Genomic DNA, 12,328 nt, shown 5'->3' on the forward strand with positions numbered 1-12,328 from the left:
GGACAGAGTTTACTGACACATAGAGGTTCACACAGACCCGTTTGACTGCAAGAACAATGAGCTTGACACATGATTCATCCCACAGGCTCTTCCTGGACGCCAGCATGCCGCAGGAAAAGATGCAGTCGCGTGTCAGGGCTGAGAGGGACATCCACCAGAGGGCCCGCTTCCTCTTCCCAGTGCGTCTGCAGGGATGGAGGTGTACTGCCCAGGAGATAGGCTTCTTCCTGGTGCCATTTCCAGGCTTGGCAAAGACAATACGGTGCAGCTTCAAGCAGGTCTTGATGAATGCTCTCACACTCTGAGGTACGGGCAGATTTATAGCAGCAGTGCCACAGAGCCATTGTCCAGCAGCCCTGTTTCCCAACATGCTGCACTTGTGATCTGAAATGAACCCTGGAAGATACAGTAGATACGTATGAACCCACAGCAACGCTGCGTCACAATACATTTTTTACAGCTTCCTCTCAGAGTCACACGGTCGCTCCATCAACACAGGCACAAACACGAACACCAGAGACTCTCACACCCTTCAAAAAGTTTAACATGAATGAAAATTGAATAAAATACTTAAATATTAAATAAAGTTTTAGTCACTGTAAGTCAGGGGTCACCAACTATATTTGTCAGGGGGCCAGATTGTTTTTTTTTTTAAAGACACTTTGGGGCTGGACACTCGAATAAAACAAAATTAAAAAACACCAACACATTTTTTGTAACTTTTTGGAATTCAGTTGTGGACTGAAATGGGCCTGCGGGCCACCAGTTGATGACCTACTCAGACACACACAGATACAAACAAAGGGAAATCATTGTACAATAAACCTTTAATAAATAGTTTGTCATTAGTTTCCCATATTTACATCATAACCACCATGTCCTTATGTTGCCACACTCATTTCTTGGCTAATTTTAGGCACACAGAGAGAGGGGTGGGGGGAGTTCAGGCCACAGACCACGTTCGTACTGAAAAACCAAGAGTGGTTAGTAGCAGGTAGGTCTGGAGGAATCTATTCTTATAACTGGACCTTAAACCCAAACAGACCCAGAAGTGGTTGACTTTTTGAGCAACAAATATATACATTTACTGTCCTTTCACTTGATTTTTAGTCAATCCAGAATCTTCTGCACACGGGGCTGGTGTAGAATCTTACCAATGTATGCAGAATCTGAATGAACTTTGTTGGTCCAATGATGATAAAGGAGACACACACACATAGAAAAAAAAAAAAAAATCCACAAAAGATAAACAGTAACAGCGTCCACTAAAGTAACATCCCCTCTTAAATAACTAAAGGTGACAGGCATATGAAAATGTTAAGGTGTTGCGTGTGGTAAACACATGCAGCTCAACTGGTACGATCAGCGACCGACTATGAACGCCACACTAGTAACCGACCGGGGAGACATGCTTGTTATTAACAGACGACTGCTAAAGGAGGTGGTCTGAACATTTCTTCCTTCAAATGGTGAAGCTGAAAAAGACTTCTTAAAATGACTGATGTTATAAAAAAAAATACATGTATAAAAATAAGAGCATTAAAATTGAAATTTCAGCCAAAGAAAGGCAGAAAAAATAGAAGCGAATAGCCACGCCATTCAATCACACAGGTGTAGGAAAACCAAAACAAACACAAATAGTTTGGCACAAAACAAATAAATGCACCAAAAAAAAAAAAGCAAAACAGAATTAAACCCACTGTTACTGGAGAGTTTGAACTGGCATGAGTCAAAATGAGAGAAAAATCAGCAACACGCAAAAAGATTATTATGAGTTCATGATGATATAAACATTAACATTTCCAAATGTGTATTTTTATTCTAGCACAATTAAAAAAAGCAACCAATTCTTCTTCCTGTTGTCATCTCTATGATTGAATGTGGAAAACCTGGATATAATAATCTGGATTATGCTGATCAGCTCCAGCTGGGATTACAGTAGGAACTCAGTTTGAACGGCAGAATGAACCGAGTGAAACCATGGGTGACCTTTTGTCAGCTGCAGCTGTAACATCTGGTTAAATCGAAGGAGCTTCTCATCCACTGTGATGGAAACATGCTGCTGGTACTTGCCCTCCTGTTTTTCCCATTCTTAGTCCTGGTTGTGACGTGTGTGGAACTACACCAAACTAGAAATCGAGTTACACCTGCTCACTGGAAATACACGAAACTAGAAATCGAGTTACACCTGCTCAAATCATTGTTGTTTTTTCTAACCTCTACACCTGCAGCAAAACATCATTGATTTATCACCTATATTAACTCAAAGTCGCTCTGAGATGGTGATCAGGAAGCCTCAACCGTGTCCTAAATAAATGTCAGCAATCTGAGAAACTCAGACGTCATAAAAAGAAACAGGTTTTTTTTTTATATAAGTGAGGAACGACTCCAATGGGAGCGATAGCATATGATCACAGAGCCTTCTCAGACCGGGGTCTTCATCCAGGTTATAAAATGTGTGTGTGTGTGTATATATATAATTATATATACTGTATATAGAGTTACTTCAAGGCAACGTTTGTATCTTGACTAAAACTATGAGGAGACAAAAAAAAAGGTACAACCCAGGAGTACGACTCCTAGACGTAAACATTGTAAAACTGTTTCAGCTCATAGACTGGTCTCTGTCGTCTGAGAGAGGTGTGATATTTAAGGAAGAGTGTGGTCTTATATGCGGTGGCGTCTGACCCCCGTCCTAAGTGTCATTTGGCGGCTTCTCCTCTGTCGCTGCTCCACACAGACACAGGTTACTGTGCCTCCCTGCTCCGTTCTTTCTCGAAGCTGTGGTTGGTTTGAGGTGGGAGGGGAGTTTTTCACCGTTTGTTAGATTGTTGATGGACTGACAAGTGACACATTGACTCTGACTCGAGGGGGAAAAAAAAATAAACATCACACGGAATTTTGTGACTCTTCGTCGTCTGCACACACCGGTTTACACTGGTTGTTTTTCCACCAGGAGGGGGAGCAATGCTGTATTTCCTACTGTGTTAACGTTTTATAGAAACCACGTATTAAAGTCCAGCTCTGCCAAGTCACACACACACACACACACACACCTCTCCAGTGCAGCCTGAAAAACACTCACACTCTCATGGTCCGGGCTCTCACAACAACCCTGCTTTAAAAAAAAAGCTGCTGAGGAAAGAGCGCCCACTGTTGTGCTGTGGATAGAAACACAGACACGTACACCTCGTTTGTAGCACTACAGTCCAATGTGTGCCTGAGGTCCATTTGTGCAGGGGGGGAGGTTTGGCTGGGCAGAGAGCGAGTCTGCCCCCTGTGGCTAAGGTTATACACTGCTGTCTTCCAGTAGTGGTTCCTTGCCCTCTGCCCCGCTGCCCTGGGGGCTGTGAGAGTGACTCTGTGCCCCGTTGCTGTGCTTCTTGTAGGCACCAGGCCTCGAACCAGTCCCCGTGTGCTCCGGGATGAAGAGGGCGACCAACAGAGACAGCAGCACTGAGCACGCACCGAAGAGGAAGGGCGGGCCTGGGATGATGGCACTCTGCAGGGAGAGATGAAGACAACAGTCAGGTACAAGTACGAGTCCTGTGGTTCGGCAATAAATGATGCAAACACCATGGAGAATTATTGATGCCAAAGATTAGCACACAACTTTAGTTCAGTCCTTTTAAATGTTCATTTCTTTTTACCTCGTCGGTGGGGTTGGCCATGTTGGATTTGGCACCTTTCTCAGAACCGTCTGTGTCTGACAACTCTACGTGAAACAGGTAGAAGACAAAACCGTACAGAGCTGGACCCAGACCGTTACAGAGGCCTCGGATTCCTGTGATCATTCCCTGGACAACACCTGCAGACGTAGAGATACACACACTGGTGAGGTGAGGAAAATGTCCAGGAGGAAACTAAACTGACAAGAATAAACAGCAGAAGTCCAGTCATGACTAAATAAATGAAACACGGCAGGTGGATCTGAAGCCTACCTTGTTGGTCTGGATCTGCGTTACGGGACACAATGGCACTGATAGCTGGAAAAGTGATGCTGGACATGGCAGCAACAGCCCCTGCTGCCCACATCATCCTAGAACCCAGAAAATATATTACATTATATATTTATACGTCACATTTAGGAGAGCCTATCTGCAACATTTGCTAACATGTGACAACATATTATTGTAATTAACTTTACATTCTTTATTCCAGGTGAACAAACACAACTACCCAAGTTTGGTGGGTTGTTTAAAAGCCAGGTCTAAAGTTCAGGAAAAATTATCTGGTTCTGCACAGATGTTACCTTGCACAAACATTATTTTCTAAATATTCTAAATGCCCTGTAAATAAAATCAAAACATCGCACACTCAGATGTTTTACACAACACTGCCCTCTTGTGGTCTACCAGGGAATTACAAGGCCTTAGGAATTTCTTTAAAAAATATCAAATATACTTTTCAGCAGTGTTATAACTCAGATTCCAGAGTTTTGCTGATTTCGTTTTCTAACCAAATGTAACTAAATAAAATATTTTATATTGTACGCAATGTACGTCATTTTTAATATATAAAATAATAAATATAATAACAAAAACCCCAACATCAAGTAGAATAGTAGAAAGTAGAAAGAATAACTATAAAAGAAAGAATAACAGAAAGAATAACTATAAAAAAAAAAACATTTTAAAATGTTCCATGAAGGTGTGTGTTTATATAAATATTATACTGACCAGGGCTGAGAGCCAAAGCCGTACCACGCAAGCTGGAGGATCTGGAAGCCGAGGCCGAGCAGAATCGTGTTCTTATTTCCTATTGACCTCATTAAGATCCCCAACACTACCGTCTGTGGAGGCAGAAAACATAACCCAGAAAATCAACACAACATTACTCATTTTCAGACCCCAACTGTATTAGTGTCCTGTATTCTGAGCTCAACGTGCAAAGTACATGGTATTATTTATAAAGGGTTTCATTTAAAAAAAAACAAAAAAAACATACGACAGACAAAAAATAAAATATGTTTATTAGGCTTAACACGGGGGTAAATTTTCCAAGTACCTGTGCTAGTATTGAGAGGATTCCCACTACTGCGATAAAAGCAGCCACAGTCTCTGAAGAGAAGCCTATAACCTGGGGGGAGAGTGAGCAGTGAAAAGTCACAAGTTAGTAACCAAAAAGAAAAACACAGTTTTCCTTATCTCCTGAACCAAATGTGTTCAAGTGTTTTCCCCCCTGTATTCATTTCCTCACTTATTTTGCTTTTCAGCATAAACAGCAGCACAGACAACAATACCCTGTGAGGTGTGAATGCATAAAGAAATCTGATAAAGAAATCTGACCCAGGTTGGGGGATGGGGTGGGTACGTTAGCCCCAACACTCCAGAGCAACATCACACTTTGTGAAGCTGGTAGAAGGTATCAAACCTTTGTGTGTTGTGTCTCACCAGCCTGACTGGTTTCACTGACTTTGTTGACATGATACTAACGTTGACAGTTCAGAGAGTTGTCTTATCAGTCTGTCTCAGTGGGTTCACTACCACTCAATCATATGTCTGTCTCAGTGGGTTCACTACCACTCCACTTCTGGCCATTCTTATTCATGCAAGCACTGATTTCTCTGACTTAACACTTAATGAATTTGCTCCATTTATTCAAGCAGTGCTGATCTGATCCAGCTGTAATGCTGAAGCTAAAGTGCGTGCTCGACAAGTTTTCTCAACTGTTTTCAGGTCATTTTTAAGATTTATATATATCACTATACACAGAGACACAGTGGGAGGTGCAGGTGCCCTTGACAGTTCAACGTAAGAGCAAACCATGTGCATTTACATGTGTGTTGGTCGGACATTTACCTGTCTGAGATAGAGGAAGAAGCTGGAGTACTGGCCAGCCTCAGGAAGGTAGGAGAGGAACACTGTGATACAGATGAGGAGCACCGTGGAGTCTTGGCCCACTTTACGTAGAGACTGAAGATGAGATGAGTAAGAGCATTTTAATTTTTTATTTACCTATCAAACAAATGATGTAATGGTGGTGTGTTCATGTGTTGTGTCACTTCTGTCTGTATTTTCACAATTTTACAAACTATTTTAAGAAGTCATCATGACGTGTTATGTCTAAAGGTGACATTAGGTATGTGAAGGTAATGTTGAAAGATGATTTACAACTGTGCGCTTAGTTTTATAGCATTATAATTCATTAATCTGCACAAGACGTCCTAGGCTATGTGATTAGTAGTTTATTTAATATAATTTAAAAAATAATTAATATCAGTCCATGTTTAATAAGCTACAAACTGATGTCATTAAAATGTATTGCTTTTTTGACAACGGCCGTCTTAAATTCCTGTTCCCAACCTTTACCTCCTCTCTGGGAACAAATAGATTTGGAACCTGAAATGTTGGTTTATCTGGGGCAAACAAGAAACACTTTTCCCTGTGAAACACTACACCTTCAGTGGGCGTAGTCAGTAAAGCTGAAGGAGACAAGTGAAATAACAACACACATCATTGGTTCTTAACATGGTAAAATAGAAGAGACAAAAAGTTCTTTAGTCCTGTAAAGATGCTGAAATATAACAGTCTTTACTATAAAAAGTATATTTCACAACAATAACAGTATATTTCAAAACAAGGGAGAAAATTATTGTTTGTACAAGAAGTGAGTACATGTACTACATTACGCAGTACCTTCTGATAAGGGTGAAAGGTCACAGTTGGATTCTAAACGAACTAAGACACTTCTGTGGAGCAGTGTCTTAGTTCATTGCGAGGCATGTGACGACAGGCTGCGTCAAGTCTATCTGGATTTTCTAGTACCCGTCTTGTTTGATTCTCTTTTGTTTGGAGTTACACTTTAGTAGGCTCATGACTTAAATTTTTTTTTTTAAATTGAAGCTTCAAAATTCAGATCTTAAACTTTGTTTGATGTGGTACAGTGGCATTCATCACGAGTAAGCTCTTCACTTCAGGAGACCAGAGTTCTGACCCATAACTAAGTGGTTTGGCTAAGCCAATCAGAAACGACCATGAGACAATGATATCATGGGTAATTTACCTTCACATCGACCAGTGGTGGTGCAGAGACTACACATCGAGCTGCCCCACTTAACCCCTGCATTTTGCTGTTTCAACAATAAAGAAAAAAAGACAAAGACTGGATTTTCACTCACAGCAAATGGATCTGCCTGTTCCCAGGATATCGGGGCTCCCCACGACGCTGGTCTCATCTTCTCTGGCAGTGACTCTGGTACAGCAACCAGGATGAAGCAGATATCAAGCAAGGCTATGGCTGTAGCCAAGATCACCACCAATGTGTCACCGTAGGCCACAGACAAGTACGCCCCAATGGCTGGACTGGTCACCAGGCTGGCCGCAAAAGTCGCTGAAACCTGGTGAGGAAGGATGCAGTAGAGCCAAGTGATGTGATTTGACGCGAAATGATCCTTATTTATTTAAGATATTTTTCTAACAAAACACAAATTTAAGGACTGTTTCCTTACCAAACCATACGCTGTGCTCCTCTCATGCTCTTGCGTGATGTCTGCCACGTAGGCAAAGATCACAGAGAAGGTGACGGCAAAAACACCAGACATGGAGATGACTGCAAAATACCACCTTAAAGAGGAAATCAAGAAATACCATTATACTTATAGTCTGTTTGAGCCCAGTTAGAAAGAAGACAGGTTTCATTTATCTGCAGAAAAACTGAGCAAAAATGGACAAAACATTTCAAGGTAGAAGAAAAAAAAAGAAAAAAAAAGAAAGATATGATTTTGTACAAAGATCAGGAAATTTGGGCTCACCATGGGCTAATCTTCATCAGTGGAATGGGCGCACACGTAAAGAAAACTGTTAGCAGCAGGAAAGACTTGCGTCCCCATACGTCTGACAGGGCTCCAATCAGTGGAGCGCTTAGAAATGATAGTAGGCCCTGAAAAAAAACAAACAAAAAAAACACGTGAGAACACTGTGCTATGGACAACAGTGCAACAACCTAGAGTATACTGTAAAGTATACTAAAGTGTTGAAAAACAATTATATAACAGAGTTTTTGGTAATTTTCATTTCTTCACACTAACCTTCAAGCATTAAAATTTGATTATTAAATATGTCCCCAAGCCTTCTGGCTGTAACTGTCAAACTGTCAGCAGTACTGAACAGTATTTATTTTACATCCCCTTATTTGTAAAAGTTGACTGTCAGGTTAGCACATACTGTATCTATGCAAAAACCAGCTCAGAGCAACATAGTATGTGTACAGCTGGTGAACGTATTGGGAAAAAATGTATTTGTAGTTAACATGCACAGAGCATATCTGAGTTTTCTGTCATGTCACACTGGATGCTGTCGCACTATGTGAAAGTGAAAGAATGTTTTATTTCACTGTTTCTTACCTTGACTCCATGAATTAGCCCATTCATCAGGAATGTGTGTTGTGGAAATGTTTGGTGTAATACCTGCAGAGGAAACACAGACAACAGCACATGAGGCCCATCATCCACACAGCCAAAAACGTCATTGTAACCCTAACACACTGGTTTTACCTCCTTTACAACCTACAGATAAAGAGGTTTCAGCTGAATCACAACATACATTCTGGTGCATTAGCCGTTTTTTGTTAATGAGGAGAATTGTAAGCCTCATACACCAGTGCCATATTTCTAGCTGTCTCAGTTTTCAGATGGAGACAAAAGTCTGGGACAACGGCCAGCTTTTAGACATGTCAGTCCATTCGCAGCAGATTCAAAAATATTTCATATTATTTAATGTGGAAGTTGTGGAGCTAAATGTTTGCCTTCAACAAGAAGTTTTAAATGCTGGTGTCAGTTCTGAGGTTTTGAGGATCTTTGGAAGAAAAAAAAAACCCAAACAATTTAATACATTTGAGTTATGTATATATTTAACTTCTGGTGACGAACAGGAAGTGAAGAAGCAACAACGTGTGATGTGAACATGTTTAGGGGGTTACAGTTATCCTGAGGACGTGCGTGTGCGAGAGACAGAAAAGGAAGTAGTTGGTGACCACAGAGATTATGTGAGAAGAGGAAGCTCTTACACATTAAGCTCCTAATTCATTCATTTAAATAAATACATAAAAAAAAACACTTGTATAGAACAAGATACAATTAAATAAATACATAAAAAACACTTGTATAGAACAAGATACATTTATGCACTAAGCTAAGGTGTAGCCCTCTGAGACACCTCTGACATTCGAGTAATAAATGCCTGGCTCTCTCTACAGAGACAAAAGGTTATCGACAAATACATGTAGTTTATTTAATAAAGAGGTGGCTCTACAGAGACAAAAGGTTATTGACAAATACATGTAGTTTATTTAATAAAGCACAGGAAATAATAAGGAGGACAGAGCAGAAAAAATAAGAACAATCTCAAATCTGTTACAATCATCAAAATATTTTGTAACTCTGCAGGTCTGTTAAGTTCAACGATCCAGAGTGCAGCACAAACTGCAGGCAAGTGTCACTGAACCTGACGTAGTAACACAAAGACTTTCATTTCACTTAGGGCATGTAGAGCTGAAATGACACAAAGCAGTTGGACCTGGTAATTGTTCAGGAGTGAAGCAGGGAACACTCCTGTCATGGCAAAGAATTCCCCTTTGTTCCCCAAGGAGTCAGTTGCCCACATCCAGCAACTGAATGCTCAGTGCTGACTGTTGCTGTTGGATACTAATGAAGCAGAGTGCTCAAAGAGAGCAGTGAAGCACTCACTCTTATTATCACCCATCTTCTGATTAGGCCAGAATGAAGTCTTGCCTTGGTCTGAGGATCGTTAACACAACAAACCCCCAGGAATTAACTCCCGGCCATCACAAACACAATACTCTCTTCAAACAGAGGTGGCAGGAAAGTACACATTGTATAACCTCATCCCTGTCCACATGTTATGCCAGCAAATATTTGTCCATCATCTGTTTGAGATATCAGTTCATGTTAGTGGTAAATCATTAACATGATTATTGAAGTCCATAATTAACCCCCCCTCCCCGCAATATAGCACAGCAAAAGTGAGATATTGTTACATTCAAATCACTTTCGTTTCTATAATACCTGTACTAGCTTGCATATTACCACAAATGCCACCTAAAGTGGTACATTTGTGGAAGTTAACAGGACTACTTCACTTTGAGGTACACAGAGGTAACGAGAGTTCTGTCATATGTATATACAAGCCTGTTGTGTTTCTCAGTTTAGTAGCACCCCGTCTAAAGCCTCAGCTAAGGCCTCACTTTGATTAGAAATTTGATTATTCATAGGCTCTGATGTGGCTTCAGTCCTTCAAGAGGAGAGGCTACTGTTCAAGTGGAGTTTCAGCAAAGGGTGATGCAAACACAGGAAAAATAAGGCTGTCAAATTGCATTGTGTTTTCATAAGAGCAGGTAAAACCACGCTTACCGTGAGCATTGGTGTGGTGAGGAGACCCCAGGCAAAGAACTCCAGGAAGATGACCACCACAGCATGGTAAACACTGGGCTCGCCGATTCCCTGAGGCTGCATAGAGACAAAGACACACAGAAATGGATAGATAGGGATTTAGTGGACGTGCATTATCCAGCACTGTGTATTAAAGAGTCCTTCAGTAGAAATGCATTAACAGAATTAATGATCCATTTCAAAGCAGACAGATAATTGTCAATACTAGACGTATGGCTTATAATCTGTCACTTCAGTGTACAGACACAGTAGTGGTACATGATGTATGCTTGTCATTTACTATGAGCAGGTAATATATTTTAAGACGACAGTTACTCAAAGAAAACATTTGTTTGGTAAAAGTCAATGCAGCTACAACAAAACTTTCATCATTGATTGATTATTGCATCCATAAAGTTCGTCAGTTCCGGCTGAGCTTGCATCTTTAAATCATCCAGTAGAGTTTTAATTTTAAATGGACAGAATCTGATATTAAACATAGAATCCACTGCATTCATTCACGTATGTGTGTCACACCACTGTGGTTGACAGGCCAGTAAAAAAAACATTCAGTTTGAACAACTTGGTCAAAAGTCCTGGGTGTAACGGGACACAGGTATTGATTGACAGGTATGTTTTTTTAACATTATGCATTCATTGTCACTTCATATGCCTGTAAGTCAGATTAGTGATTACCTTTAGAGAACAACAAAAACCTACTAATCTTAAACAACACATACATACACACCATATCTTTTTGTACAAGTAGCTAAACCTGTCAGCTGACAGTGAATGTCTGCAAAGCTTGTTCTGTTGACTTAAAGATTGCCTAACATAATGGTTGAAAAGCTACACAACTACAACTGAGCACATTTCGTATGTTACCTCTCCAAACACTTTAACAGATAATGTACAGTATTCATGTGCTCTACACCACTGCTTAGATCATTTTTTATTTAAAATATGAGAATATACATTTAGGTATGCCCACTGAGAAGATTCACAAATTCCCCACAAATACCTCTTATGAACCTTGAGTACAATACACTTACAATATATCAATGTCAGACACATACATAGCAATAACATTAAATAAATTATAAATATTAGTTAATTTTTTTACTTCTGCGTTTACAGCACCCCTTGCAGGTAAGGGGCGGGATTTCTGGAAATAAACAGTAAACAATAGTTTTCGTTAAAGTACAAGCAAAAACAAATTGTGTCATTGACATTAGATAGCATTTGGTAATATTAAATTGTGAAGAAAAAAATAGCAACTATACTGTTTTGAATGATGTAAAGGTGCTGTTGCAACACTGGGGTTTTACTAACTGTAGTAGTGAAAGCAAACATTATCAACCAAGATGTTTCGTTCCCTCATAAATTAACAAACAGCATTACATTAAAAAGATTAATTAAATCACAAGTAACAGTAAATTATATTTTGACAAAAACTCCTATCGTTCATATATGCTACCGAGCTAATATCAACAGAGCTCGTGGTTTCCACATCTTTGTGCTACAAACCTATTGGTTTGAACTGTGAATTCACTTGGGGTAATGTTCATAGTGCCATTCGTACATTTAAGATGGTCTAAAACGGATAGTGGCTATTTTACGAGGAGAAAACTGTCGATAAATAAAAACAAAGCTAGCCAGTTAGCCAAGATGACGTGTAAACGGCAGCTAACGCCAAACATAGGCCGCAGTAGCTACTTAGCTTTGCGGTCACAGCTAACGGGGGAGCTCTACTAGACGAAGAGTCACCAAATACCGACTAAAATGCGAACTATCCTTTAATAAACAAAGCTTGGGCATACCGTCAGATATACAAATATTATGCAGCTAAGTGACAGACTAAATCGATGAAGTTAAATAAATATTAAACTCACACTTCCTCCATCTTTTATTATAATTTTCTTGGCGAGAAGAATGCTGCGG

General features: G+C 40.1%; 1 protein-coding gene across 1 annotated transcript; it reads right to left on the bottom strand.

The window, feature by feature from the left end:
- Positions 1 to 807: 807 nt before the first annotated feature.
- Positions 808 to 12,322, bottom strand: mfsd14a2 (major facilitator superfamily domain containing 14A2). The gene is made up of 13 exons (XM_025066202.1): positions 12,280 to 12,322; positions 10,370 to 10,465; positions 8,345 to 8,407; positions 7,754 to 7,881; positions 7,451 to 7,565; positions 7,121 to 7,339; positions 5,802 to 5,915; positions 5,008 to 5,079; positions 4,680 to 4,792; positions 3,942 to 4,039; positions 3,651 to 3,808; positions 2,189 to 3,502; positions 808 to 2,147 (listed from the first exon to the last, which is right to left on the bottom strand). Exons 2-12 carry the CDS (start codon positions 10,376 to 10,378, stop codon positions 3,290 to 3,292), a joined length of 1,302 nt encoding a protein of 433 aa, XP_024921970.1. The 5' UTR covers positions 10,379 to 10,465; positions 12,280 to 12,322; the 3' UTR covers positions 808 to 2,147; positions 2,189 to 3,289.
- Positions 12,323 to 12,328: the final 6 nt, after the last annotated feature.

This window comes from Cynoglossus semilaevis, chromosome 20 (assembly GCF_000523025.1).
Source record: "Cynoglossus semilaevis isolate Cse_v1.0 chromosome 20, Cse_v1.0, whole genome shotgun sequence".
Lineage (NCBI taxonomy): Eukaryota > Metazoa > Chordata > Actinopteri > Pleuronectiformes > Cynoglossidae > Cynoglossus > Cynoglossus semilaevis.